A 22,361-nucleotide genomic window follows, 5' to 3' on the forward strand; every position below is an offset into this window, starting at 1 on the left:
ACTAATTTTCTTTGAAAACATATACGTAAATTTCAATATTGATGTATGTAGAAAGTTATGAAAAAGGAATAAGATTTTCATTAATTAATTTATTATAGTATCATCAGAAAGCAATGTTATTATTCGAAGAGAGAATAAAAATTAAAAAAATTAAATTAAATTGCTGATATTTTTTATTTTTAAAAGTAAAAGACAAAAAAAGAACAATAAAATAAATTGGTCCGTGTCTTTAGCAGCGAAGCGCACACAAAGTTTGCTTGCCTTCTGGGCTTCACGATTCTCACGACATCTGTTTATCTTCTCCGATTTCCACGTCCATGGATCTCAGTCAATGTTCCTTAATCTCTCTTTTCGATTAGTCCAATCTCCACTAATCTCTGACCTCAGATCGCTTCCGACGCCGCTGAACTGTGTCCGTCTTGATCTGTGTTTAGGAGAAAGCTTCTAGGGTTTTTGTTTTGGTTGCTGAGTAGAATTTGTTGGATCTGAAACGGAAATCAAAATGGGCTTTTTCAGTACGATACTAGGATTTTGTGGATTTGGAGTTGGGATTTCATTGGGACTTGTTATTGGTTACGTTCTCTTCGTCTACTTGCTCCCCAACGACGTCAAGGTTCGTTTTTTTCACTGAGATTTGTGGTTCAATCCTATGTCCACGCTTGATCGTTCATAAACTACATTAGGATTAGCAAATGGAATTAAACTTATTGCTCACTTGCAACAACATTTCTCTAGGCTTGACATGTTTACTTGAACTCTTCTTGGCTGTATTGGTGTATGTGTCTAAATTAGTTATGCATCCCAGAATAGGAATTTCCCAAACAGTGTTATGTGGTGATACAGTCATTTTACAGTTCAAGTTTGTGACCCTTTCGCTCTTATAGGATCCTGAAATTCGTTCAATAGCTGACCAAGATCCCAAAGCTATGCTACGGATGCTTCCAGAGATACCTCTATGGGTCAAAAATCCGGATTTCGATCGTGTATGTGATTCTTCCCCCTACTCTTGATATTACAAGTTTTTTTTTTGTTGTCTCAGGCTCTGATCTTTGTCTTTCTATCTTCTTGTGAATTAGGTTGACTGGATAAACAGATTTCTCGAGTACATGTGGCCTTATCTCGACAAGGTTACATACCTGGACTGATGTTCTTGTGATACTTCACTTTCTCTTACCTTCATTTGCTAAATTTTGAATTTTGGTCTCTCCAACTATCCATGTAGGCCATATGTAAGACTGCAAAGAATATAGCAAAACCGATCATTGAGGAGCAGATACCAAAGTACAAGATTGACTCTGTTGAATTTGAAACACTTACTCTAGGCTCTTTACCCCCTACATTTCAAGGTCGGATAATCCTTTCTTCTCATCTTTAATATCTCCTTGAATGTCCTGTTTGCATAATGGAACTAAGAACTGGAGGATGGATGGTGGTGAAATGCGAAAGATGATTATGAATTGATTCCAGGACTTACGACGATTATTCTTCTCTTTGCAGGGATGAAAGTTTATCTCACGGATGAGAAAGAGTTGATTATGGAACCATGCTTGAAATGGGCCGCAAATCCCAATATCTTGGTTGCCATCAAGGCATTTGGGTTGAAGGCAACAGTTCAGGTAATTATGCTGCCAAGTGCTTAGTCAACCTTAAAGAAGGAACGACCTACTTAATATTATCAGTCATGATTGTCCCTCACTTACCAAGGAATTTTTGTCAGGTGGTCGATCTGCAAGTTTTTGCTCAGCCTCGTATCACTCTCAAGCCATTAGTTCCAAGTTTCCCTTGTTTTGCCAATATCTATGTGTCTCTTATGGAGAAGGTATGTGGTATAACCTTTTTCATTATAAGGTCAATTTGTGTAGTAGTCAGCCTCATTATCAGATCTTTGGTAGAGATTTTGTGTTTTTGACTGATCCTTGCTACTATGGCAGCCACATGTTGATTTTGGACTGAAGCTTGGTGGAGCAGATCTTATGTCAATCCCTGGCCTCTACAGATTTGTTCAGGTTGATATCTTTCTCTTACATACATCATTCAAATCCCTGACTTGTATGAGTAAGAATTTTTTTATGAGGGAGAGGTATGATTGATCATTATATGGGCTACTCATTCTATTTAGTCTAGTTTTATGAAGAGTATTTGTTTCAATCTGTTAAGGCTGAAGGGCAGATGAAACTGTGACATTTCGTTTGGCCAATACATATGTATTTGGACATTAAATCTCTTATTTGGTGAAAGTTGTTTGGTCTTTTTGCTTTTACGTTTCTGCTGGATCAAATATTCATTTGTAGTTCCATTGCTGCGTTAATTGTTTCAGGAGCAAATCAAGGATCAAGTTGCGAACATGTATCTCTGGCCTAAGACCCTTGTAGTTCCAATCCTTGACCCTGCAAAGTATGCCATTCTGCCTTTATCTTTTGAATAGTCAATCCATGTCTTAAATTTAATTATGCTGAGCAAATCTTAATTTTTAAACTGCAGGGCGTTCAGAAGGCCTGTTGGAATTGTCCATGTGAAAGTTGTGAGGGCTGTGGGGCTGAGGAAAAAAGATCTGATGGGCGGGGCAGATCCATTCGTGAAAATCAAGCTCTCTGAAGATAAGATTCCTTCTAAGAAGACAACAGTTAAACACAAGAATTTGAATCCTGAATGGAATGAGGAGTTCAAATTCTCGGTCAGAGATCCCCAGACTCAGGTTCTAGAGTTCAGTGTGTATGACTGGGAACAGGTAAAAAGCTATCAAAAGGGTGACTGGTGCCTTGGAGTGGGTATATATGTAATATTTGTTTTTATAACGCAGGTTGGGAATCCCGAGAAGATGGGTATGAATGTATTAGCTCTGAAAGAAATGGTGCCTGACGAACATAAAGCATTCACCTTGGAACTGCGTAAGACTCTGGACGGCGGTGAAGATGGGCAGCCTCCTGACAAGTATAGGGGGAAGCTGGAGGTTGAACTCTTGTATAAGCCATTCACGGAGGAAGAAATGCCCAAAGGCTTTGAAGAAACGCAAGCCGTGCAGAAAGCTCCAGAAGGCACACCGGCTGCTGGAGGAATGCTTGTGGTAATAGTGCATTCGGCTGAGGATGTTGAAGGAAAGCACCATACCAATCCTTACGTGCGCATCTATTTCAAAGGAGAAGAGAGAAAAACAAAGCACGTGAAGAAGAACAGAGACCCAAGGTGGAATGAGGAGTTCACCTTTATGCTCGAGGAGCCTCCAGTCCGTGAGAAGCTGCACGTTGAAGTGCTGAGCACCTCTTCCAGGATAGGTCTATTGCATCCCAAGGTAACACACTCGTTTCGCTCAGAGTAACTAACACTAGCAAGTGTTTTGTGTTGGTCTAATCTAGAAGTGGTTGTTGATGGACAGGAAACACTGGGGTATGTGGATATTCCAGTGGTGGACGTGGTGAACAACAAAAGGATGAATCAGAAGTTTCACCTTATTGATTCTAAGAACGGAAAGATCCAAATCGAGCTCGAGTGGCGAACTGCCTCTTGATTTCTGAGTTGATTCGAGAACAAACAAAGAGATAATTGGTTTGATGTTGTTAAAAACTATGTGTTGTTGTACAAAATGGGCTTTAACTCTTAAAAACCAACATTCAGATTTGCAGAGCCTTCTTTTATTTGGATTTGTGTGTCTTCGACTTCTCTTTTCTATGAAATTCGGTAGTGTGAGTGACTCTCAGTTTCCACATCTCATTTTTTTAGTGAGAAGATTTTCTCAAATTACTATTGAACAGTATAATCATATTTTTTATTTGGCAAACTAACAGTATCTATCATATATGATCGAAGATCAATGCATATTCGAAACCGAATTTCTTGCTTCCATTGTTCTGTTTTTGAAGAGAACAAATGGAAAACTTGTTCTTGCATTCTGAAGCTGAAATATTGCGACTTTTAAAATGCATATATGCCCTAATAAATCGCGAGACCTGCTTCTTGACATAACAATTTTATAGTTTGTGGTCAGCTAGTACTTTGTTATGGTTAACAATTTGTATAAAACTAACTAATAAACTGAGTTGATATTTTCTTAAATCTACTTTTCTCTTGGTTCAAGTTTCACGATCAATTCAAAATAATAAAATAATAGTTTTTTTTTTTTTTGGTAAAAGTAATAAAATAATAGTTGGTCACCTTATATGTTAATCTTTTTATACAACTTCAAATTGATTAAAACAAATACATGATCAAGTTGAACAATTATAAGTTGTATGTTTTATATATATCTTCTCTTCAAGTTCAACCTTTATCATAGCAGAAGACGACGAACCAGAAAAAAGAAGATCAAACCGAAGGCTTTCCCATGGAGGAAACAAAACCAAAGAGGTGAGTCAAGTAAAACAATTTCTAATCTTCTTTATGAACAATTCCGTATGTATGTGTTCAAGTATATGTATATTAGGGTTTTATTGTCGATTTGTTTCTACAGAGTTATCATTTACCTTACTTTTTTTTTTGTCGTTAATTGTAGGACAAATGAAGAATTTGCCAAGAGTCATGTTGAGGAGGCTTTGAACATTCCTGGTACGTTCAAAACAGATGAGGGTAATTTTAAATTTAGCAAGAGTTTCATTTCAACATTCGATCACAAATAAAACTAACAAACAATTGTGAATGGTTTTGTAGGTAGGGTTATAAATCCTGATTTCCTTTCTCAAGTGGCATCGGTTTGCAAGAAAGATAAACATTTGATCGTGGTTAGACTCTAATATTTAATTAGTGATGACATATATTAAATCACATTAGATTAAGATTTTACACAGACCGTTTCCTTATACTAAATATGTTACCGTGAAGGCTTGTAACGCTGGAGGAAGTCGTGCTTGCGTTGAACTTCTCAATGAGGTGAGTCTATATATACACACACACTTACACAATTAATAAGTATACCTATTCAAAAATATAAGTATGTCATGTTAGGGACTATAAGTAAATAAATAATAATTTCTAGTCTAATATGTTAATATCTTTAAAGTAGGGTAGTTAGGGTTTCTCAATAAGACAATAGACATATTCTCTTTACCCTCTGACGTGGTATCAGAGCTAGGGTTTTAAGAAACGGAAACAAAATAAAGGGAGAGATAAGAGATCATGTGGACGACGACGACGGTGGTAACAAAGATTTGACGATAACCGGGTAATAAAGCTGTGGAAGGCGACGGTGGGACTGGCCTCACGATGGCAGAAAAAGCCATGGCTTCCCCACTTTATCTCCATTCTTCTGATGGACCAGAGAATTTGATAACTAATGTTCAACTGAAGGGTGAAAACTATGAAGATTGGGCAAAGCATGTGCGGAACGCCTCACGAACTAAACAAAAATTGGGATTCATTGATGGAACCTTGGAGAAACCTACCAAGGAAGATGATATGGAACAGTAGGAGGTTGTGAATACAATGCTAGTTGCATGGATAATGAATACATTCGAGCCCACAGTACGCACTTCGATATCAAGGGTGGAGGAAGCCCAAGTGTTGTGGGATGACTTAAAGCTGACGTTCTCGCCTGGGAATGAACCGTGAATCAGTGAGCTTCGAGCTGATATCGCAAATTGTAGACAGAATGGAGACACGGTGATGACATACTATGGTAGGCTAAAGAAGATGTGGGATGAATTGGCGATTTATAAAATGATACGAACATGTAGCTGCGGAGAGTTGGCTTCACAATTGGAAGAAGATCGCAACAAGAACGCACAAACACGTTCCTAAATGGCTTGGATGCATCCCGATTTGGTATGGTATGTTGTACGATCACAAGCATAGAGCCTCTTCCTAAGTTGTCACAAGGTTATCATAGAATAGTTTGGGAATAGTGGCGACAAACGATGAGAGGAAACAAAGAAGTAACGCATGAGGCTGTAGGGTTTGTTGTGAACGCTGTGCTATGAAGATGATGATTGGTGCAGGTGAAGAGTGTGGGGATGTGTATGTGTTTCGAGGGGTGATAGGTGCGCTGATTTGATGTATGATCAAATTAATCCTAAGACCACTCTCTCAAATAAGAGATCGATTGTATTACTTTAGGGTCGAATTCCACAAAGCTCTCAGATCACACAATAAACTAAGTTTTCGAATTAAACTAAACCAATAGATTATCAATTAAAAGACAAGAAAGAAGAAAATATCAAGTTGTAAATCAGATAGATAAAAATTCAGACTTACGATATTCTCAAAAAATAGATGATTAGTAGATCTAATAATGGGTAGGATGTTATCGAAAAGTTCTTAGTCTAGTTTGATGAAGAGGATTTTTTTCAATCTTTTAAGGCTGAATGGCAAATGAAACTCTGACTTCTTGGTTGACCAATATATATGTATTTGGACCAATATATATGAAAGTTGTTTTGTCTTTTTGTTTTTACATTTCTGCTGGATCAAATATTCATTTGTAGTTTCATTGTTGCGTTAATTGTTTCAGGAGCAAATCAAGGATCAAGTTGTGAACATGTAAATGCCTTTATCTTTTGAATAGTTAATCCATGTCTTAAATTCAATAATATAAAGCAAATCTTAATTTTTAATCTGTAGAGCATTAAGAAGGCATGTTGGAATCCTCCATGTGAAAGTTGTGAAGGCTGTGGTTCAAAGGAAAAAAGTTCAGATGGGCATGATAAATCCATACGTGCAAATCGAGCTCTCTGAAGATAAAATTTCATCTAAGAAGACAACTGTTAAACACAAGAATTTGAACCCTGAATGGAATGAGGAATTCAAATTCTCGGTCAGAGATCCCAAGACTCAGGTTCTAGAATTCAATGTGTATGGCTGGGAAAAGGTAAAAAGCTATCCAAAGGGGTGACAAGTGACATGGAGTAGGATATATATGTATTTTTTTTTTTTTTGCAACGCAGATTGGGAAGCACGATAAGATGGGTATGAATGTATTAGCTTTGAAAGAATTGGCGCCTGATGAACGTAAAGCATTCACCTTGGAACTGCGTAAGACTCTGGACGGTGGTGAAGAAGGGCAGCCTGGCAAGTATAGGGGGAAGCTGGAGGTTGAACTCTTGTATAAGCCATTCACGGAGGAAGAAATGCAAGCGGTTCAGAAAGCTCCAGAAGGCACACCGGTTGCTGGAGGAATGCTTGTGGTAATAGTGCATTCGGCTGAGGATGTTGAAGGAAAGCATCATACCAATCCTTATGTGCACATCTACTTCAAAGGGGAGGAGAGAAAAACAAAGAATGTGAAGAAGAACAAAGACCCAAAGTGGAATGAGGAGTTCTCCTTTATGCTCGAGGAGCCTCCAGTCCATGAGAAATTGCACGTGGAAGTGTTTAGCACCTCTTCTAGGATAGGTCTATTGCATCCCAAGGTAACACACTTGTTTCACTCACAGTAACACTAATAAGTGTTTTGTAGTTGTCTAATCTAAAAGTGGTTGTTGATGGACAGGAAACACTAGGGTACGTGGATATTCCGGTGGTGGACGTGGTGAACAACAAAAGGATGAATCAGAAGTTTCACCTTATTGATTCTAAGAATGGAAAGATCCAAATCGAGCTTGACTGGCAAACTGCCTTTTGATTTCTGATTCGATTCGAGAACAAACAAAGAGATATTTGGTTTCATGTATTTATAAACTTTGTATTGTGTTGTGTCTCTTTGACTTTTCTTTCCTATGGTGAGGTTGAGTTTGCACTTTGCATAATTCGGATTTAGAGGGTAAAATTGCAAATAAAATTGACTTAGAGGGTTATTTTGCAAAATTCCCTTTTTTAAACTAAATAATTGCTTTTTATTTTAATTGAATTTAGAAAGATATTGATTATTAAAAAACTGTTTTCATAAATATTTTCTTAAGAAATTATAATATTAATACAATCTGTCTATAGTTAATAATATCTCTATAAATTAATAAAATTTCTTAGTTCCAACTTTATTAATTTATAGAGGTTTTACTGAAATAAAAACCGGAAAACAAATACTTTAGTATTGAACTAGTGTATTGCCAATGGTACATCTATCTTTCATGCCAACTTACATGTAACAACGTTACATTCTTATCATACGTTTTAACAAAATAACCATGAAAAGATAGAAAGGTTGTGTTGCGTTTTCAGTAATCGGATATACGTATAAATGTGGATTCACATTCACTCACACACTCACAAACATTAACTCTCACAAATATTCTAAGAAATGATTATTATTTTTCTCTTCTTTTCGTTATTAAAATGTTTCTTGTGCATCGGAACATTTGGAACAAAAGAAACTATATTCAAAGTGGCGAAACTGACAAAGTTTGTAGACGATGTCGCAAACCTGTCTACCGTACAAGGGTTCCACTTTGTTGGTGAGGTTCATAAGCCCACGACACTTAAAACTGGCATGTACTTAAGCACATTGGTAGTTAGTATTACTCTTTTCCTCGATTAACATCGTGTGGTGGCTGGCATTCAAAAATAGATTTCTTTTTTTATTATTGTATTACTATATAAAGTTGAGCATGAGAAAACATTTCGTGTTAATACTGTATATAAGCTTTTTATCACTTATCGCATATAAAATAAAAATATACACAGTAATATGAAACGAGAAAACAAAATACATGGATATTGAACTAGTGTGGTGAGTAGTACATCGATATAATTCACGCCAACTTACATGTAACATTACATTTGCCATTGATATCGGTAGGTGATGAACATATAAAATAGTTTTGATTAGCCGGATCAACCACTCGTAAAACACAAATCTCATCTTGGGAAGCTTCTTGGCGATCTCTCGAAGATACTTTATTGCAAATTGGACGTATAATCTCACTATATGATTTCGTTGTCGATCGTAACAAACCATAAGTCCATGCACCTGATAATGCTCCGGGTGAAACTATGTATAACCATAAATCCTTATAACATCCCCATATAAGTGCAGGCCCTAAGCTTCTTGCTGGATTCATAGATGCTCCCGAAATTGGCCTTGAAAATAAAACATTGTTAGCTTATGTTTTAACCAAAGTGGTCGAGAAAAACTTGATTTAACAAATAACTAGTGGAAAAACATATTTTGTCTGCTTATAGTTATGAATATGGTCGAAATCATGAAATAACCTTATAAAGATAGTATGAGGTATTTTTTTACAATTGTAGATATCTTTGGTTCACCTGATTAAAAGGGAACTTCTTAGAAGAGGCAAAGGCAATAGAAACAGCAGGGTTGAAATGTGCACCGGAGACATGACCAATTGAGTAGATCATAACCGTTACGACTAGTCCCCATACCAAAGCTATACCGGGAAGTGTCACCGGTTTACCGTACGTCTCATTTACCACGATGGCTGAGCAGCCGGCAAATATCATAGAGAATGTCCCCACGAACTCGCCAATCAACTATAGAGTTTAGACAAAAAAAAAAAAGTCAACTTCTATAGGGAAAACATGAAAACATAAACTTTAATAATTTTTATGAATGGTAAAAATAAAGGATTTAATTTTTGCAAACGTCAACGAGTAAAAATATTACGTGTTTAAATTTACTGTTATAGAAACAAACTTGTACCAAACGGATTCGAAATAGATGTTTGTTCGGTTTGATTACTATACTTCATAAACTGGAAAATCAATCACCAATAATTAGAGCCAAAGTCAAGATTGAGATCGCATATAGCAACATCACACGGAATATAAAATCTTGATTCGACAAACAAATATTTCAAGAAAAAATTAAGAAACCATGTGGCAACATAAAAGATGTGTCTCACCTTTTGAACGAATGATACGGACACAAGAGGACCAGATAAAACCGACGACTGGGAATCATCAATTGATCGATCGTTTTCGATGTCCGAGACAACGGTTTGAGTCTGAGTAGTAATATCAGAGATCTCAGCCATTGATGGAACTATGATGACTCTTTCTCCAAACATGTTTATGGTTTGCTCATCTAAAACCTCAAATGGTCAACTCTACTTTGTATTCCTTATAAGCAAATAATAAAGTTGACTTTTTATATTCTATACCACATGTTGATCATAAAAGAACTAACATTTGATATTTTTAAACCCCCAAAGAGGAGAAAGATCTAGCTAGAATTAAAGAATAGTTAGGTTCATAGTTGACTTCTTTATCTTTGTGTCACAAAAACAAGACATGGTTTACATTACTTGAAAACGTGTAGAGCATTTAACGATAATTATACTTATATGTAATCAGCTTTGATTAGAGATGATACTTCAGAACACTTGATTTATGTATAAGATGTTAAGCTAATTAAGATGAACAAAAGATAAGCAAAATGTATATAGTTGTGTTGTTATGTGAATGAGATTAATTAATTAATTAAAGATTGTGGTAGAGAAGCTCATAATGTTTCTTTTTAGAGGTACTGTGTTTGTATTCTCTCTCTGTTCTGCTCCCACCATGTCTTAACATGCACTTCCCCAAACTGTTCCCGGCTGTTGATTAAACCACAAAATCATAGATTCCTGTTAGTCACGGTATGATTATCAACTTTCAAAATGTATATGATTAGCCAATGCTTAGTTTAAGATGTTTTGTTATACCTGAATCTGACTCGACGTACATCTGATAATTGTCTGATAGTAATGTAAACACCGGGCTAGTCCTCTTCAATCCACTCAGCTTGCATTTCACTAGCATTGCTCATGGAAGGTGGATCATCTCTGGAAGAAGTTGTGGTTCTTGCTGCATCCATCGGTGGTCCTCCATGATAACTTCCTGGTCCATAGTTGCTAGAGCCGCCATAAAAGTGATGCGGGACAGATCCTGGAGGTCTGAAGTTGTGTCTTGGAGTCCAGTCTTTGCTTTCTCTTGCTGAATCCATCTTTGAGTATGTTGAATCTCTCTGTGACTGAAAAATAAACTTGTGTTACCTTCTTTGGATCAAAGGACAAGATTCACAAGGTTCTTGTCTGAAGAAAGACCAAAGGATCTAGGATATATGTCTTTTACCTGATCGTCGGATCTTGCAGGCGTTTGGAGAGCTTGGCGGTTAAATCTCTGTACATTGTAAAGCTCAACGATCTTGTCATAGTTCTCACCCCACCGCCGTTGAGCTTGCCACTTATTGTACATCTCTCGGCTTTCAAAACAAGACACAAGTAATGGTTAGTTTTTATCTCATGTTCCAGCTTTGAATGTCATGAAGATATAGAGATTGTTTTGAGTAGTTAAAATACCTGAAGCGGATGCGTTTGAGATCATTTCCTCCAGTGGGAAGAGAAGCGAATGTGATATGACTATTTTCCAGAATTATGCAAGTCAACTTCACCATCTCTAAAATCACCTGCAATACAATCCTTACGTGTATCGATGACGTGGCACTCGATAACTCTATTAGAAAACATAAGAATTTGTGCAAAAAAACCTTCAATGTAATTTTGTTTTTGCAAGATAAACCTCCATGTCAAATAAATATAGCATAGGTCAAACCACAATCTGAAAAATCTCCTACAACATAACTCTTCCGTGTATCGATGACGTGACAGTCGGTAACTCATTTAGAGATTTTATAAGTCTATCGAATATATTATTTTATTGCATATAATTTAATTGAGTTATTGATTTAAGTTTTAAATAAACTATAAGAGAAGCGTTAGGTCATCGGGGGTTTCTCCTGATGTCATGATTCAATAAATAAGGTATAGATCTCAATCTAGGTGATAACATGGTTAGGTTTGTTTACTTCAAAATTCTCGGACATACGAAACTCTATCTGAAAGAAATGGTGCTTGACGAACATAAAGCATTCACTTTGGAACTACGTAAGACTTTGGACGGTGGTCAAGAACGGCAGCTTGTAGGGGGAAGCTGGAAGTTGAACTCTTGTATAAGTCATTCACGAAGGAAGAAATGCAAGCGGTTCAGAAAGCTCCAGAAGGCACACCGGCTGCTGGAGGAATGTTTGTGGTAATAGTGCATTCGGCTGAGGATGTTGAAGGAAAGCACCATACCAATCCTTACGTGCACATCTACTTCAAAGGGGAGGAGAGAAAAACAAAGCATGTAAAGAAGAACAAAGACCCAAAGTGGAATGAGGAGTTCTCCTTTATGCTGGAGGAGCCTCCAATCCATGAGAAAATGCACGTGAAAGTGTTTAGCACCTCTTCCAGGATAGTGTTTGTACTGAGGTTGTAACAATAAGTAATTAAAGGGTTTTAGGGTAAACAATTTCTTCCTTTGAATACTCGAGAACTCGGTCGTGCTTTTGACAGACAAAAGTTTATTTATTTTATAGATGCGCCTCGGTAGAGGCTGCCTACGTACCCTTTGAAGGGATCAAGCCGTTCGTAGTTCATGTTACATAGGTGAAAGCTTGTAGTTTGGAACTATGCGCTTTGGAGCCAAGCAGTTAAGTGATGACGTCGACAGTTAGACGAGGAGCTAAGTTGTTTAGCGATGGATCCGCTTGCAGTAAAGGGTTTGGCGATACGACTTCGTTTGGAGATATGGCTCTACTTGGCGGGATGGCTATGTTTTACTTGATGATTATACTTTGCGAGACGACTTTGTTGTGCGGGATGGTTTAGCTAGAGGAAAAGACGTTGGCTAGTAATGGTGAGAATGTTGGCTCATCACGACGAGGGAGTCTTGACTTGTCACGTAATGGTGAGGGAGTCTTTCGAAGAGATTAACATGGCATGGAGAGCTTGGTTCGGCTAGACCATTTATTCGGTGTAGATTGTCACAAGCTTGGTTTGTCAGGAGGCGGTTCGTCAAGGAGTCGGTTCGTTAGGAAGCTGGTTCGTCAGGGAGCTGGTTCGTCAGGGAGCTGGTTCGTCAGGAGGCGGTTCGTCAGGGAGCTGGTTCGTCAGGAGGCGGTTCGTCAGGGAGCTGGTTTGTCAGGGAGCCGGTTCGTCAAGGAGCCGGTTCGTCAAGGAGCCGGTTCGTCAGGAGTCGGTGTGTGGCCTCTAAAATCTCAGGGTCGACCCTCTGATTTGAGATTTTTTCTTAAATCAACTTTCTCTAGCTTCAAGTTTCACGATCATTACAAAATAATAAAATAATAGTTGGTCAACTTCTATATTAATTTATATAATATCTCAACTCGATTAAGTTAATAAATACACATGATCAAGTTGTATAATTGTAAGTTGTAAGTTGATTACTTGCTATTGATAATATATGATCGAGATCAACGCATATTCATGTGTATTCATGTGTTATCAACTCAACTACATTAGTATTCATGTGTTGGGCTAGTTGTTTCTCCTTGCAAAAGCCACTATTCCTTGGAAAACTTGTTCTTGGATTCTTATCCTGAAATATTGCGACTTTTGAAATGCATATATAAATCGTGAGACCCGCTTTCTTCTTGACATTAATAATTTTATAGTTGTGGTCTAGTACTTTCTTATGGTTACCAATTTGTTTAAAACTAATAAACTGATTTGAGATTTGTTCTTAAATCATCTTTCTCTAGCTTCAACTTTCACGATCATTACAAAATAATAAAATAATAGTTGGTCAACTTCTATATTAATTTCTATAATATTTCACCTCGATTAAGTTAATAATAAATACACATGATCAAGTTGAATAATTGTAAGTTGTATGTATACATATTCTCTCCTCAACCTTTCTCATTGCAGAAGACAAACCAGAAAGAAAAGAAAAACAGATCACACCGAAGGCTTTCTCATGGAGGAAACAAAACCAAAGACGTGAGTCAAGAAAAAACTTTTATTTTTATTGATTTTTATTAACAATTCCGTATATATGAAGGTTCTATTGTCGATTTGTTTCTACAGCGTTGAAGATGTTGAGACCGTTGATGTTTATACAGCTAAAGGCTTTCTTAGTACTGGTCACCGATATCTCGACGTAAGGTAAGTATAAAGAAAAATATATCATTTAAGTTCTTCTTCTTTTTTGTAAGAAATCTTATTATTTTTGTCGGTAATTGAAGGACAAATGAAGAATTTGCCAAGAGTCATGTTGAGGAGGCTTTGAACATTCCTTATATGTTCAAAACAGATGAAGGTGGTTTAAAATTTTAAGCAAGAGTTTCATTTTAAATATTTTGATCACAAATAACACTTAGAATTATGTATTGTGAATGGTTTTGTAGGTAGGGTTATAAATCCTGATTTCCTTTCTCAAGTGGCATCGGTTTGCAAGAAAGATGAACATTTGATCGTGGTTAGACTCTAATATTTAATTAGTGATGACATGTATTTTCATACATTAGATTTAGATTTTAGTTAGACCATTTCCTTTATACTAAATAGTCTAACTATGTTACCGTGAAGGCTTGTAACGCTGGAGGAAGAGGAAGTCGTGCTTGCGTTGATCTTCTTAACGAGGTGCGTCTATATATACACACACATACACACAATTAATAAGTATACCTATTCAAAAATACATGTCATGTCGTAGGGGTACGACCATGTGGCTAACATGGGGGGAGGCTACTCGGCTTGGGTTGACGCTGGATTCGCCGGGGACAAACCCCCGGAAGACCTCAAGATTGCTTGCAAGTTCAGGCCAAAGGAAAACTAAATCGGCACTTGAAACTTGAAAGTGATGTTGTGACGTTGCAATGAAATTGATGTTGTGAGAGGTTTCCTTTCTAATAATAAGGACACGAGCTCGACGAGTGTCTTAACTATATGGGCTGTTAATTATTTATACTTTTGGGCTTTCTTCGGCCTAAACATTATATCATATGCGTTTATGTATGGACTTCGGCCATTTAATTTCACAAGGTATTATTCAAATAACTATGAAAAATAACAATATATATACACATAAAATAGGGGCATATAGAGACAAATGCTTGTAGATTAATCTTCTCTGAGATTTGTCTGGTAAAAAAGAGGACACAGGGGAAACTGAAAATGATTGTGGTTGATGACAAACAAACAAATGGGAATCTAAATTATGATGGAACATACACATATGTTGTTCTCTGTCTTTATTATGGTAAGTAGTGGTAAAAGGCGTGGCTCAGGAGGCAATATTTTTCAAAAGATTGATTAAAAAGGAGCTTTTGGTTTGACCAGGTCTAATCAGTTTCAGACCAACATAACTAATAAAGTATTTTCGTATCTACTGCTTAAGACAGTCTTTTCCTTTGTCTACACACAAAAAAAAATTCTAACCAAAATTAATACTCAGCTTTTTTCTTCTTTTCAGCTATAAATAATTACTACTCAACTTTGTGAATAAATTTTGCAGTAAATAAATATGGGTAAGAATATTAAATGTAGTTATGATGAAGGAGACAAAGAGAGCAGAAAAAATAAGAGAGTTAATTTGAAATTGTCTCACAATCTCTTAGCCATTAATAACTTTGAGTAGAAACACAGAGAAGAAAGCGTGCCTTAGGCATTTTCTCTAATACTGTTCTCTAATACTGAATGCTTAGCCTCGTTTTACTTAATTACAATTCCCATTATTATTACTTGTGAAATTATAGCCATGTTTTTTATAGTATTTTATTATGAAGAAACACTTGCTTACTAATGCTCTAAAATATTTAGGTATATATTATAGAATCAATCTATATATACATTTTTGCAGCCATTTTAGCAAATAAATCTTAAAGTTGGACTTATTTACAACCTAATGCCATTAGCATTAAATCTTTTTTCCAAAATAATTAATTTTACTTTAAATTTTTAATTTAAATTGTCAATCACATTATCAATCAAATTTAATCCAAACAAACTTCACATCAATCCCTTAAAATTAGCATAAACGTATTTTATTAACAAAATTTTAAAACAAAATTTTTTGTTTAAATAAATATTGTTCTTACTAAATGTTTTTTGTTTAAATAAACAAATCATGTATTTGAACTTATTTACAATGTCATGCTACTGACATTAATTATTTAGGCATGAAAATATTTATTTAAAGATTTAAATCTTCTAAATTTTTGCTTTTAGAGTTATTATATCATTTACCTAAAAGGCAAAAAATATTAATTTTTTAAATATTATTATTTGTATATTTAAACTTCATAAAACATTATTAATATTTGAATTTATAAAAAGTTTAATCTATCAAAAATAATTAACATCATTATATAATATATAAAGTTTAAAAAAATCTCAAAAAAAATTTCGTCATATTTTGTGATTCGAAATTTTAAGAATGAACATATATTAACCAATTGGCGAAAAATGTGTGGGTTCAACGTCCCGCAACGACTAAAATATTTTGACAATGATTCATAAACATATTATAAATAAGATCAACATTAATAAAATAAATAGTTTTTGTTTGTGGACGGGTTTGGCAGGACGGGTTTGGCAGGACGTTACTTAGTAACAATGGTAAACTATAAAATTATTTACAAATTTTTATATATATTAATTTTTAAAAATGAACTGTCTCCGCGGTGTACCGCGGGTTAAAATCTAGTTATTAAAGTAATTTGAGATCAGTAATTTGAGATCAGTTACTCTTGGAAAAAAAAAAATACCAATTAGTAAATCCATTCGAGATTAGTTGATTTTGTAAATTGTTTATTTCAACGTGGGTTCTTAACTAAATACAAGAATTTAATCAGAAATATGTGTGTTTCATTAAGTAATTCTTTTTTCTTTAATATTGTTGCCCAGCAAATATTTGCAAAGAATTTGATAAATAAATAAAAAAAGCTACAAAGACTCATGCATGCTCATTTGTCATTATTTCTAACAATGCTATTTTTGTTTCATAGAATTATGATTATTGAAAAGACAAACCCATTATGAGATATGATGATAGGGTCATAAATAATAAATATGTCTATATGTATATGAAAAGATGCAACAAGTGACTTCTAAATTCAACTATTTTGTTATAATGATTGTGGAGCATATCATGAATCACCATCATGATTATTTATTAGATATGTATAAATGATAAATTTTGAGATTCTTAGTTTCTCACATAATATTAGCATCACAAAAGCACCTCAATGAGGTCATGAAGAGGTTATCACCTTTTAAATAATAAACAAAATAAGCAGCACAGAAAAAAAATATTATTATTCTTAAATTATTCTTGAAAAATCTAAAGAAAGAAACAACGTTCACTTGGAAAAAGACAGTAGACTTGAAATTAAATTGTTCTTGTATGTTGTTAAAAAAAAAGAAAAAAATTGTTCTTGGATAAATATCTTTGTTTTGAGTCAATGCATTTGAATGAGAACATGAATATTAATATAGGCATTAACAAACAAAAGATGTCTGTTTTTGAGACCACATGATCTAATATAGAAGAATATTTGTTTTTATTTTGTGGTTGTCTACTTGTTTGTATTGGTTTGCCTTAAGCAGTTACTTATATGCTTTCGTCAATGAAATGACAAAAAATATTATCTCTCATAGAATAGATATTGGTTAATTACGTACCTTCACATATTCACAACATGCATCTTTTAGGAAATTAATGGAATTCAAAATATAATCGGTAGTGCATTGAGTTAAATATGACTCCAAAGATGAATAGCTTGAGTTTTCACTTAAACTTTTTAATATTTTATATGAGATTTATTTATTTTGATTGGTAAATAATACAGAATTGTAGAACGATGAAATTTGAAAAATCATAGAAATTACAAAATAATATAAATATTAAACGAAGATGGAAACTCAATTTGAGAGATCAACAAAATTAGTTTGACGCTACTAAATTTCTGTAACTTCCATCCACAACTAATTTTAAAAAATAACAAAATAATATAATATAATGGTCTAGCATAAATTAAGATTAAACTAAAAATTGTATGAATGCTAAAAAAAAAAAAAAAAACTAAAACCACATGTTTGACAAAAAAAAAAAAAAAAACCATATAATTCCTTCACTATATGCTCTAGTTAGTAGTTAATTACCATATAACAAAATTTAAGTATCTATTATCACTTTATCAGTGTACTTCACCATATCCCCAAAGTTAGTAAATAAACTTATTTTGCACCATAGATAGATTCAAAAGAAAGAAAATTGATGAGATCAATGTGATATACTAGGTTTTAGTGTATAAATTGAGAATACTAAGAAAGAGCACAAATTTCAGAGAGATGAATGGGGCATGTGATAAAAGCGAGCTTACCTCTTCTTATTATAAAAGCGACCACGCTTGTTTTCTTGCAATGATTCCGTCTACTTTCTTGTTAATTTATCATGCTCTCTTTAAAAAATACACAGTAAAAAATAAATTCATATCTTATAAAAACAGATTTCAGTTATTTTTCTTTTTTCTTTTGGTCATAAGATTTCATTTTTCTATGTTTTACTCCTCGTACATAACATATCATGAAAGTATATTAATTACGTATCTATTTTCCATGATATTAATCATTAGTGAAAATTGTGAAATATCAAGAGTCGAGATTTTATATAGGCAAATAATAAAATACTAAGTTATTATTGAAGTAAATAAATCAAAAATATTTGACGTATGAGATTAAAGGCACAATTTTACCGTTGTTTTAAATATTTATACATTGTTTTGCTGAAAAAGTTTTATTAAATTTTTATATACATTAGATAAATTGGGTGTTTGCATGAGAGCTTTGTATTACATATTCTATAGCATTTAAAAAAATATTATTTCGTTTGACAAAAAAAAAAAAATTTCAAATGTCTATACTAAACGTGTTTTCAGTTCATTTCGCTTAGTTTGGAAAAACACACTTGTATCATTCTGTTTTTTTTTTCTAATACCAACACAACCATTGTCATCTATACTACGATTCTTTGATCATTTTTTAAACGCCGAATGGTAACCAGTGGGTACATAACATTTGAGATAATTGAACCTTAATTTTAGGTGTCCTTCATTCTCCCTTCATCTATGTTGGTCACTACTTAACGATACATAATTATGGAACTAAATGTAATGTAAAGTTTCATGATATATACACATAGAAAAAGTAAAAACAAAAATGGTTTTGCATTGAATATGACAGCCCATTAATTTACAGCTGTAAGTCTATATAGTGCAAAGGCAGTATCTCTATAAAAATCATCAAACTCGTAGAAAAAGCAAAATCTAGATGAATAAATACAAGAGGTACTTGTATAAGCAACATCGAGATTTACAAATGTTTGTTCGAATCATGGGAGAATATTAATGTACTATATAGCAGATTTTTCATTCAAACTTTTGTCTTCTTTTCAAATACTTTTTGTTTTTGTTTTTTGACATAGAATTTTCTTTCGTATAATTGATACCACAAGAGTTATTATGATCAGAGGTTGGAGAGCCTTTACAGACACATCTAGAGATTACATGTAAATATATCGTATTCGTATAACTCAACTTATAGCCAAATTAATGAAAATGTTTTGTTTTTAACGAATAGCATTGGAATTAGAATAGTAAAGGAATAATTTGCTCGAGAAACGAAAGCCCACTCGTGCGAGCAAAACGTGACTCGCCGCTAAACCATGTGCTTACGCTTAATTTAATTAATTTGCTGATAAAAACAACAAAAACAGTACTTAGACATTGGATAAAAAACAACAAATCAGTACTTAAATAAAGACTATTAAGTACAAATATTAGCCGGCGAAAAACTCAGTATAGTTGCGGCTTCATTTTCTTTCTATAATAAAAATCCAACAAACATTACATCTTTAATTTTACTAATTACCCTTTCAAAATGTCCATTTGTTAATACTATAAAAGAGAAAAATATAGATGGTAACAGTAAAACTTGTTTTGTTAGGTTTGGTAATAAATAAACAGATATTTACTGTGGGGGAAAATACTTTAATGGAAACAGCAATAGTAGTATGTATGAATTGGTTCGATGTAGTTGTTGTTGTCACTCCCGAAACATAAACTCTCACAAGTAGCTATCAAAAACAAAGCAAAGAGAGTTAAGCTTCTCTCATCATCTTGCCTTGAAAAACTACTTCCGTGTCTCCCTCTCTGTCTACACAACACTCTTCTCTATTTTCTTTCTTTCTCTCTATATATATTCATATCTCTTCTCCATTCTCTCTTACTTCAAAATTCATCACAAAGAGAGATAAGAGAGATGGAGAACGGTGAGAAAGCAGCTGAGACTGTCGTTGTTGGGAACTATGTTGAGATGGAGAAGGATGGTAAAGCTTTAGACATCAAATCTAAGCTATCTGACATGTTTTGGCATGGTGGCTCTGCTTATGATGCTTGGTTCAGCTGTGCTTCCAATCAGGTAATAGCTTTCTCTCAGATGAAAATGATGAACAAGTTTTGGTTTAAATATATATTTAGTCTCTCTGCTTATGATTCTGATTCATGAATGTGCTATTATATAGGTGGCACAAGTGCTGTTGACACTGCCATACTCGTTCTCACAGCTGGGGATGCTCTCAGGGATTCTGTTTCAGCTCTTTTATGGCATCTTAGGTAGTTGGACTGCTTACCTCATCAGTATTCTCTATGTTGAATACAGAACCAGAAAGGAAAGAGAGAAAGTTAACTTCAGAAACCATGTCATTCAGGTTTCTTTACTGATCTTTTCTATTATTCAAAGTATATATCTGACATGTTTTTTGTACAAAAACATTTGACATGTTGTTGGTTAATGTGAAGTGGTTTGAGGTTCTTGATGGATTGCTTGGGAAGCATTGGAGGAATGTTGGTTTAGCCTTTAACTGCACCTTCCTTCTCTTTGGATCTGTCATTCAACTCATAGCTTGTGCCAGGTACTTTATATACCAATTCTTTCTTCAGGAAAATGAGACTAATGATGTAGTGGTTTAATGGTAAGTGAATGTGTTGTTGCAGCAACATATATTACATAAATGATAATCTGGACAAGAGGACATGGACATACATATTTGGAGCATGTTGTGCAACCACAGTCTTTATTCCTTCCTTCCACAACTACAGGATCTGGTCTTTTCTTGGACTCTTGATGACCACTTACACTGCTTGGTACCTCACCATTGCCTCTATCCTCCATGGACAGGTAACTAGTTCTTTCTTTAATCTAATTAGTTTCAACGAGTTAAAGATTAGAATAGCTGGTGATGTTGTGGCTTAAGGGGACTCAAAAACATCAACAAAGTTGTCTTTTTGCTTATGTCTTTTGGCACTTGTGTTTCAAGCAACATGTGGTTTGGGACCACTTTACCCAAACCCATAACATTGGTGTGTCAGACTTAGTTTAATGCATAAATGTTATATACTTGTAGAGTTGTAGATAATTGAATTTTCTTATAGAAGGAGAATAATGTAATGTACCAATGTTGGAATAATAAAAATAGGTAGAAGGAGTGAAGCATTCAGGACCAAGCAAGCTGGTTTTATACTTCACAGGGGCCACAAACATTCTTTACACATTCGGTGGACATGCTGTTACTGTGTATGTTCTCTTTTTTTTACCCTTTTAACCCCATCACCATTCACATATCCTAAGGGTATAACTGGAATTACAGAGTAATGAAAATGACCACTCACTTTCATTGTTTGTGTGTTGTTTGTTGGCAGAGAGATAATGCATGCTATGTGGAAACCTCAGAAGTTCAAGTCCATATACCTGTTTGCAACACTCTACGTGCTGACGCTAACGCTGCCTTCTGCGTCTGCGGTTTATTGGGCGTTTGGTGATTTGCTTCTAAACCATTCAAACGCATTTGCTCTTCTCCCAAAGAATCTTTACCGTGACTTTGCAGTTGTGCTTATGCTCATCCATCAGTTCATCACCTTTGGTTTTGCTTGCACGCCACTCTACTTTGTGTGGGAGAAGCTAATAGGGATGCATGAGTGCAGAAGCATGTGTAAACGAGCCGCTGCGAGGCTCCCTGTCGTTATACCCATTTGGTTTCTTGCTATCATATTCCCGTTCTTTGGTCCCATTAACTCAACCGTAGGATCTCTTCTCGTCAGCTTCACTGTCTACATCATCCCAGCACTAGCTCACATCTTCACCTTCCGCTCATCCGCCGCACGTGAAAACGCTGTGGAGCAGCCACCAAGGTTTCTAGGACGATGGACTGGGGCATTCACGATCAATGCCTTCATAGTTGTGTGGGTGTTCATTGTTGGATTCGGGTTCGGTGGTTGGGCTAGTATGATCAATTTTGTACACCAGATTGACACCTTTGGCCTCTTCACCAAATGCTACCAATGCCCACCACCGGTTATGGTCTCACCTCCTCCAATCAGCCATCCTCACTTCAATCACACTCACGGCCTTTGAATTTTAAGCATCAAATCTTTAGTACCGGCCCAAAAGTGTCCCTAGCTGCCACGAAAGTTGGCGTTTTTCCACGGATCAGAAAAAGACGAGATTTGGGTTTTTCTTAGATCTACCAAGCCCGTAGTGTGTTTGGGTGTTTGTTTAGCATCTAAAGTTGGTTGGTCTGTTTTTATTGTATTTCATGTTTGGGAATTAAAGAAAAAAAAAAAAAACTTTAGGAGTTAATGCCATATCTTTCATCAAGAA

At 35.0% G+C, this 22,361-nt stretch overlaps 6 protein-coding genes and 3 pseudogenes across 12 annotated transcripts; 7 read left to right on the top strand and 2 right to left on the bottom strand.

The window, feature by feature from the left end:
* The first annotated feature begins 145 nt into the window (after positions 1 to 145).
* SYTA (synaptotagmin A) lies at positions 146 to 3,775 on the top strand. Of its 3 annotated transcripts, NM_001202637.1 has the most exons (12): positions 228 to 613; positions 885 to 983; positions 1,077 to 1,127; positions 1,223 to 1,346; positions 1,498 to 1,616; positions 1,718 to 1,819; positions 1,932 to 2,080; positions 2,165 to 2,204; positions 2,318 to 2,394; positions 2,482 to 2,728; positions 2,801 to 3,289; positions 3,374 to 3,712. In NM_001202637.1, exons 1-12 carry the CDS (start codon positions 503 to 505, stop codon positions 3,503 to 3,505), a joined length of 1,740 nt encoding a protein of 579 aa, NP_001189566.1. In that variant the 5' UTR covers positions 228 to 502; the 3' UTR covers positions 3,506 to 3,712. The 3 variants fall into 3 exon arrangements, with proteins under 3 accessions (NP_565495.1, NP_001189566.1, NP_001189565.1); NM_127668.4 differs by lacking the exon at positions 2,165 to 2,204 and having other exon boundaries at positions 146 to 613; positions 1,932 to 2,006; positions 3,374 to 3,775; NM_001202636.1 differs by lacking the exon at positions 2,165 to 2,204 and having other exon boundaries at positions 1,932 to 2,006; positions 2,482 to 3,289.
* A 478-nt stretch (positions 3,776 to 4,253) lies between these two features.
* Positions 4,254 to 4,712, top strand: AT2G20993 (annotated as a pseudogene). The gene is made up of 2 exons: positions 4,254 to 4,562; positions 4,644 to 4,712.
* Positions 4,713 to 5,181: 469 nt separating this feature from the next.
* On the top strand, positions 5,182 to 5,895 carry AT2G21000 (annotated as a pseudogene; the record flags this gene model as incomplete). The annotated part of the gene is made up of 1 exon: positions 5,182 to 5,895.
* Positions 5,896 to 6,619: 724 nt separating this feature from the next.
* AT2G21010 (Calcium-dependent lipid-binding (CaLB domain) family protein) lies at positions 6,620 to 7,546 on the top strand (the record flags this gene model as incomplete). The annotated part of the gene is made up of 3 exons (NM_127670.2): positions 6,620 to 6,793; positions 6,870 to 7,334; positions 7,415 to 7,546. The coding sequence occupies 3 exons, from the start codon at positions 6,620 to 6,622 to the stop codon at positions 7,544 to 7,546; spliced, it is 771 nt and encodes a 256-aa protein (NP_179697.2).
* A 924-nt stretch (positions 7,547 to 8,470) lies between these two features.
* AT2G21020 lies at positions 8,471 to 9,969 on the bottom strand (annotated as a pseudogene). 2 transcript variants are annotated; one of them is made up of 3 exons: positions 9,723 to 9,931; positions 9,127 to 9,351; positions 8,500 to 8,940 (listed from the first exon to the last, which is right to left on the bottom strand). The 2 variants fall into 2 exon arrangements; another variant differs by having other exon boundaries at positions 8,471 to 9,351; positions 9,723 to 9,969.
* A 242-nt stretch (positions 9,970 to 10,211) lies between these two features.
* Positions 10,212 to 11,440, bottom strand: AT2G21030 (BREVIS RADIX-like protein). The gene is made up of 4 exons (NM_127672.5): positions 11,160 to 11,440; positions 10,933 to 11,062; positions 10,524 to 10,831; positions 10,212 to 10,415 (listed from the first exon to the last, which is right to left on the bottom strand). The coding sequence occupies exons 1-3, from the start codon at positions 11,252 to 11,254 to the stop codon at positions 10,580 to 10,582; spliced, it is 477 nt and encodes a 158-aa protein (NP_179699.4). The 5' UTR covers positions 11,255 to 11,440; the 3' UTR covers positions 10,212 to 10,415; positions 10,524 to 10,579.
* A 392-nt stretch (positions 11,441 to 11,832) lies between these two features.
* On the top strand, positions 11,833 to 12,986 carry AT2G21040 (Calcium-dependent lipid-binding (CaLB domain) family protein; the record flags this gene model as incomplete). Its single annotated transcript, NM_127673.1, has 5 exons — positions 11,833 to 12,110; positions 12,218 to 12,265; positions 12,356 to 12,454; positions 12,543 to 12,632; positions 12,716 to 12,986. The coding sequence occupies 5 exons, from the start codon at positions 11,833 to 11,835 to the stop codon at positions 12,984 to 12,986; spliced, it is 786 nt and encodes a 261-aa protein (NP_565496.1).
* A 419-nt stretch (positions 12,987 to 13,405) lies between these two features.
* AT2G21045 (Rhodanese/Cell cycle control phosphatase superfamily protein) lies at positions 13,406 to 14,734 on the top strand. Its single transcript, NM_127674.5, has 6 exons — positions 13,406 to 13,643; positions 13,731 to 13,808; positions 13,889 to 13,962; positions 14,051 to 14,121; positions 14,232 to 14,285; positions 14,359 to 14,734. Exons 1-6 carry the CDS (start codon positions 13,534 to 13,536, stop codon positions 14,479 to 14,481), a joined length of 510 nt encoding a protein of 169 aa, NP_565497.3. The 5' UTR covers positions 13,406 to 13,533; the 3' UTR covers positions 14,482 to 14,734.
* Positions 14,735 to 19,731: 4,997 nt separating this feature from the next.
* On the top strand, positions 19,732 to 22,312 carry LAX2 (uncharacterized protein). Its single transcript, NM_127675.3, has 6 exons — positions 19,732 to 20,123; positions 20,227 to 20,412; positions 20,504 to 20,616; positions 20,699 to 20,882; positions 21,181 to 21,278; positions 21,404 to 22,312. The coding sequence occupies exons 1-6, from the start codon at positions 19,965 to 19,967 to the stop codon at positions 22,113 to 22,115; spliced, it is 1,452 nt and encodes a 483-aa protein (NP_179701.1). The 5' UTR covers positions 19,732 to 19,964; the 3' UTR covers positions 22,116 to 22,312.
* The last annotated feature ends 49 nt before the right edge of the window (positions 22,313 to 22,361 follow it).

Source organism: Arabidopsis thaliana, chromosome 2 (genome assembly GCF_000001735.4).
Source record: "Arabidopsis thaliana chromosome 2, partial sequence".
Taxonomy (NCBI): domain Eukaryota; kingdom Viridiplantae; phylum Streptophyta; class Magnoliopsida; order Brassicales; family Brassicaceae; genus Arabidopsis; species Arabidopsis thaliana.

Excerpts from the sequence above, each read along its gene's own strand:
- SYTA (NM_001202637.1), top strand. The coding sequence starts at position 503 with ATGGGCTTTTTCAGTACGATACTAGGATTTTGTGGATTTGGAGTTGGG. Across the intron at positions 2,081-2,164 it reads AATTTTTTTATGAGGGAGAG|GGCAGATGAAACTGTGACAT; the intron begins GTATGATTGATC and ends TTAAGGCTGAAG. Across the intron at positions 2,729-2,800 it reads GTGTGTATGACTGGGAACAG|GTTGGGAATCCCGAGAAGAT; the intron begins GTAAAAAGCTAT and ends TTTATAACGCAG.
- AT2G21030 (NM_127672.5), bottom strand. The coding sequence starts at position 11,254 with ATGGTGAAGTTGACTTGCATAATTCTGGAAAATAGTCATATCACATTC. Across the intron at positions 11,063-11,159 it reads CTCAAACGCATCCGCTTCAG|CCGAGAGATGTACAATAAGT; the intron begins GTATTTTAACTA and ends TTGTTTTGAAAG. Across the intron at positions 10,832-10,932 it reads CTGCAAGATCCGACGATCAG|TCACAGAGAGATTCAACATA; the intron begins GTAAAAGACATA and ends TTTATTTTTCAG.
- AT2G21045 (NM_127674.5), top strand. The coding sequence starts at position 13,534 with ATGTATACATATTCTCTCCTCAACCTTTCTCATTGCAGAAGACAAACC. Across the intron at positions 13,644-13,730 it reads GAGGAAACAAAACCAAAGAC|CGTTGAAGATGTTGAGACCG; the intron begins GTGAGTCAAGAA and ends TTGTTTCTACAG. Across the intron at positions 13,809-13,888 it reads CACCGATATCTCGACGTAAG|GACAAATGAAGAATTTGCCA; the intron begins GTAAGTATAAAG and ends CGGTAATTGAAG.
- LAX2 (NM_127675.3), top strand. The coding sequence starts at position 19,965 with ATGGAGAACGGTGAGAAAGCAGCTGAGACTGTCGTTGTTGGGAACTAT. Across the intron at positions 20,617-20,698 it reads CAACTCATAGCTTGTGCCAG|CAACATATATTACATAAATG; the intron begins GTACTTTATATA and ends GTGTTGTTGCAG. Across the intron at positions 20,883-21,180 it reads CCTCTATCCTCCATGGACAG|GTAGAAGGAGTGAAGCATTC; the intron begins GTAACTAGTTCT and ends TAATAAAAATAG.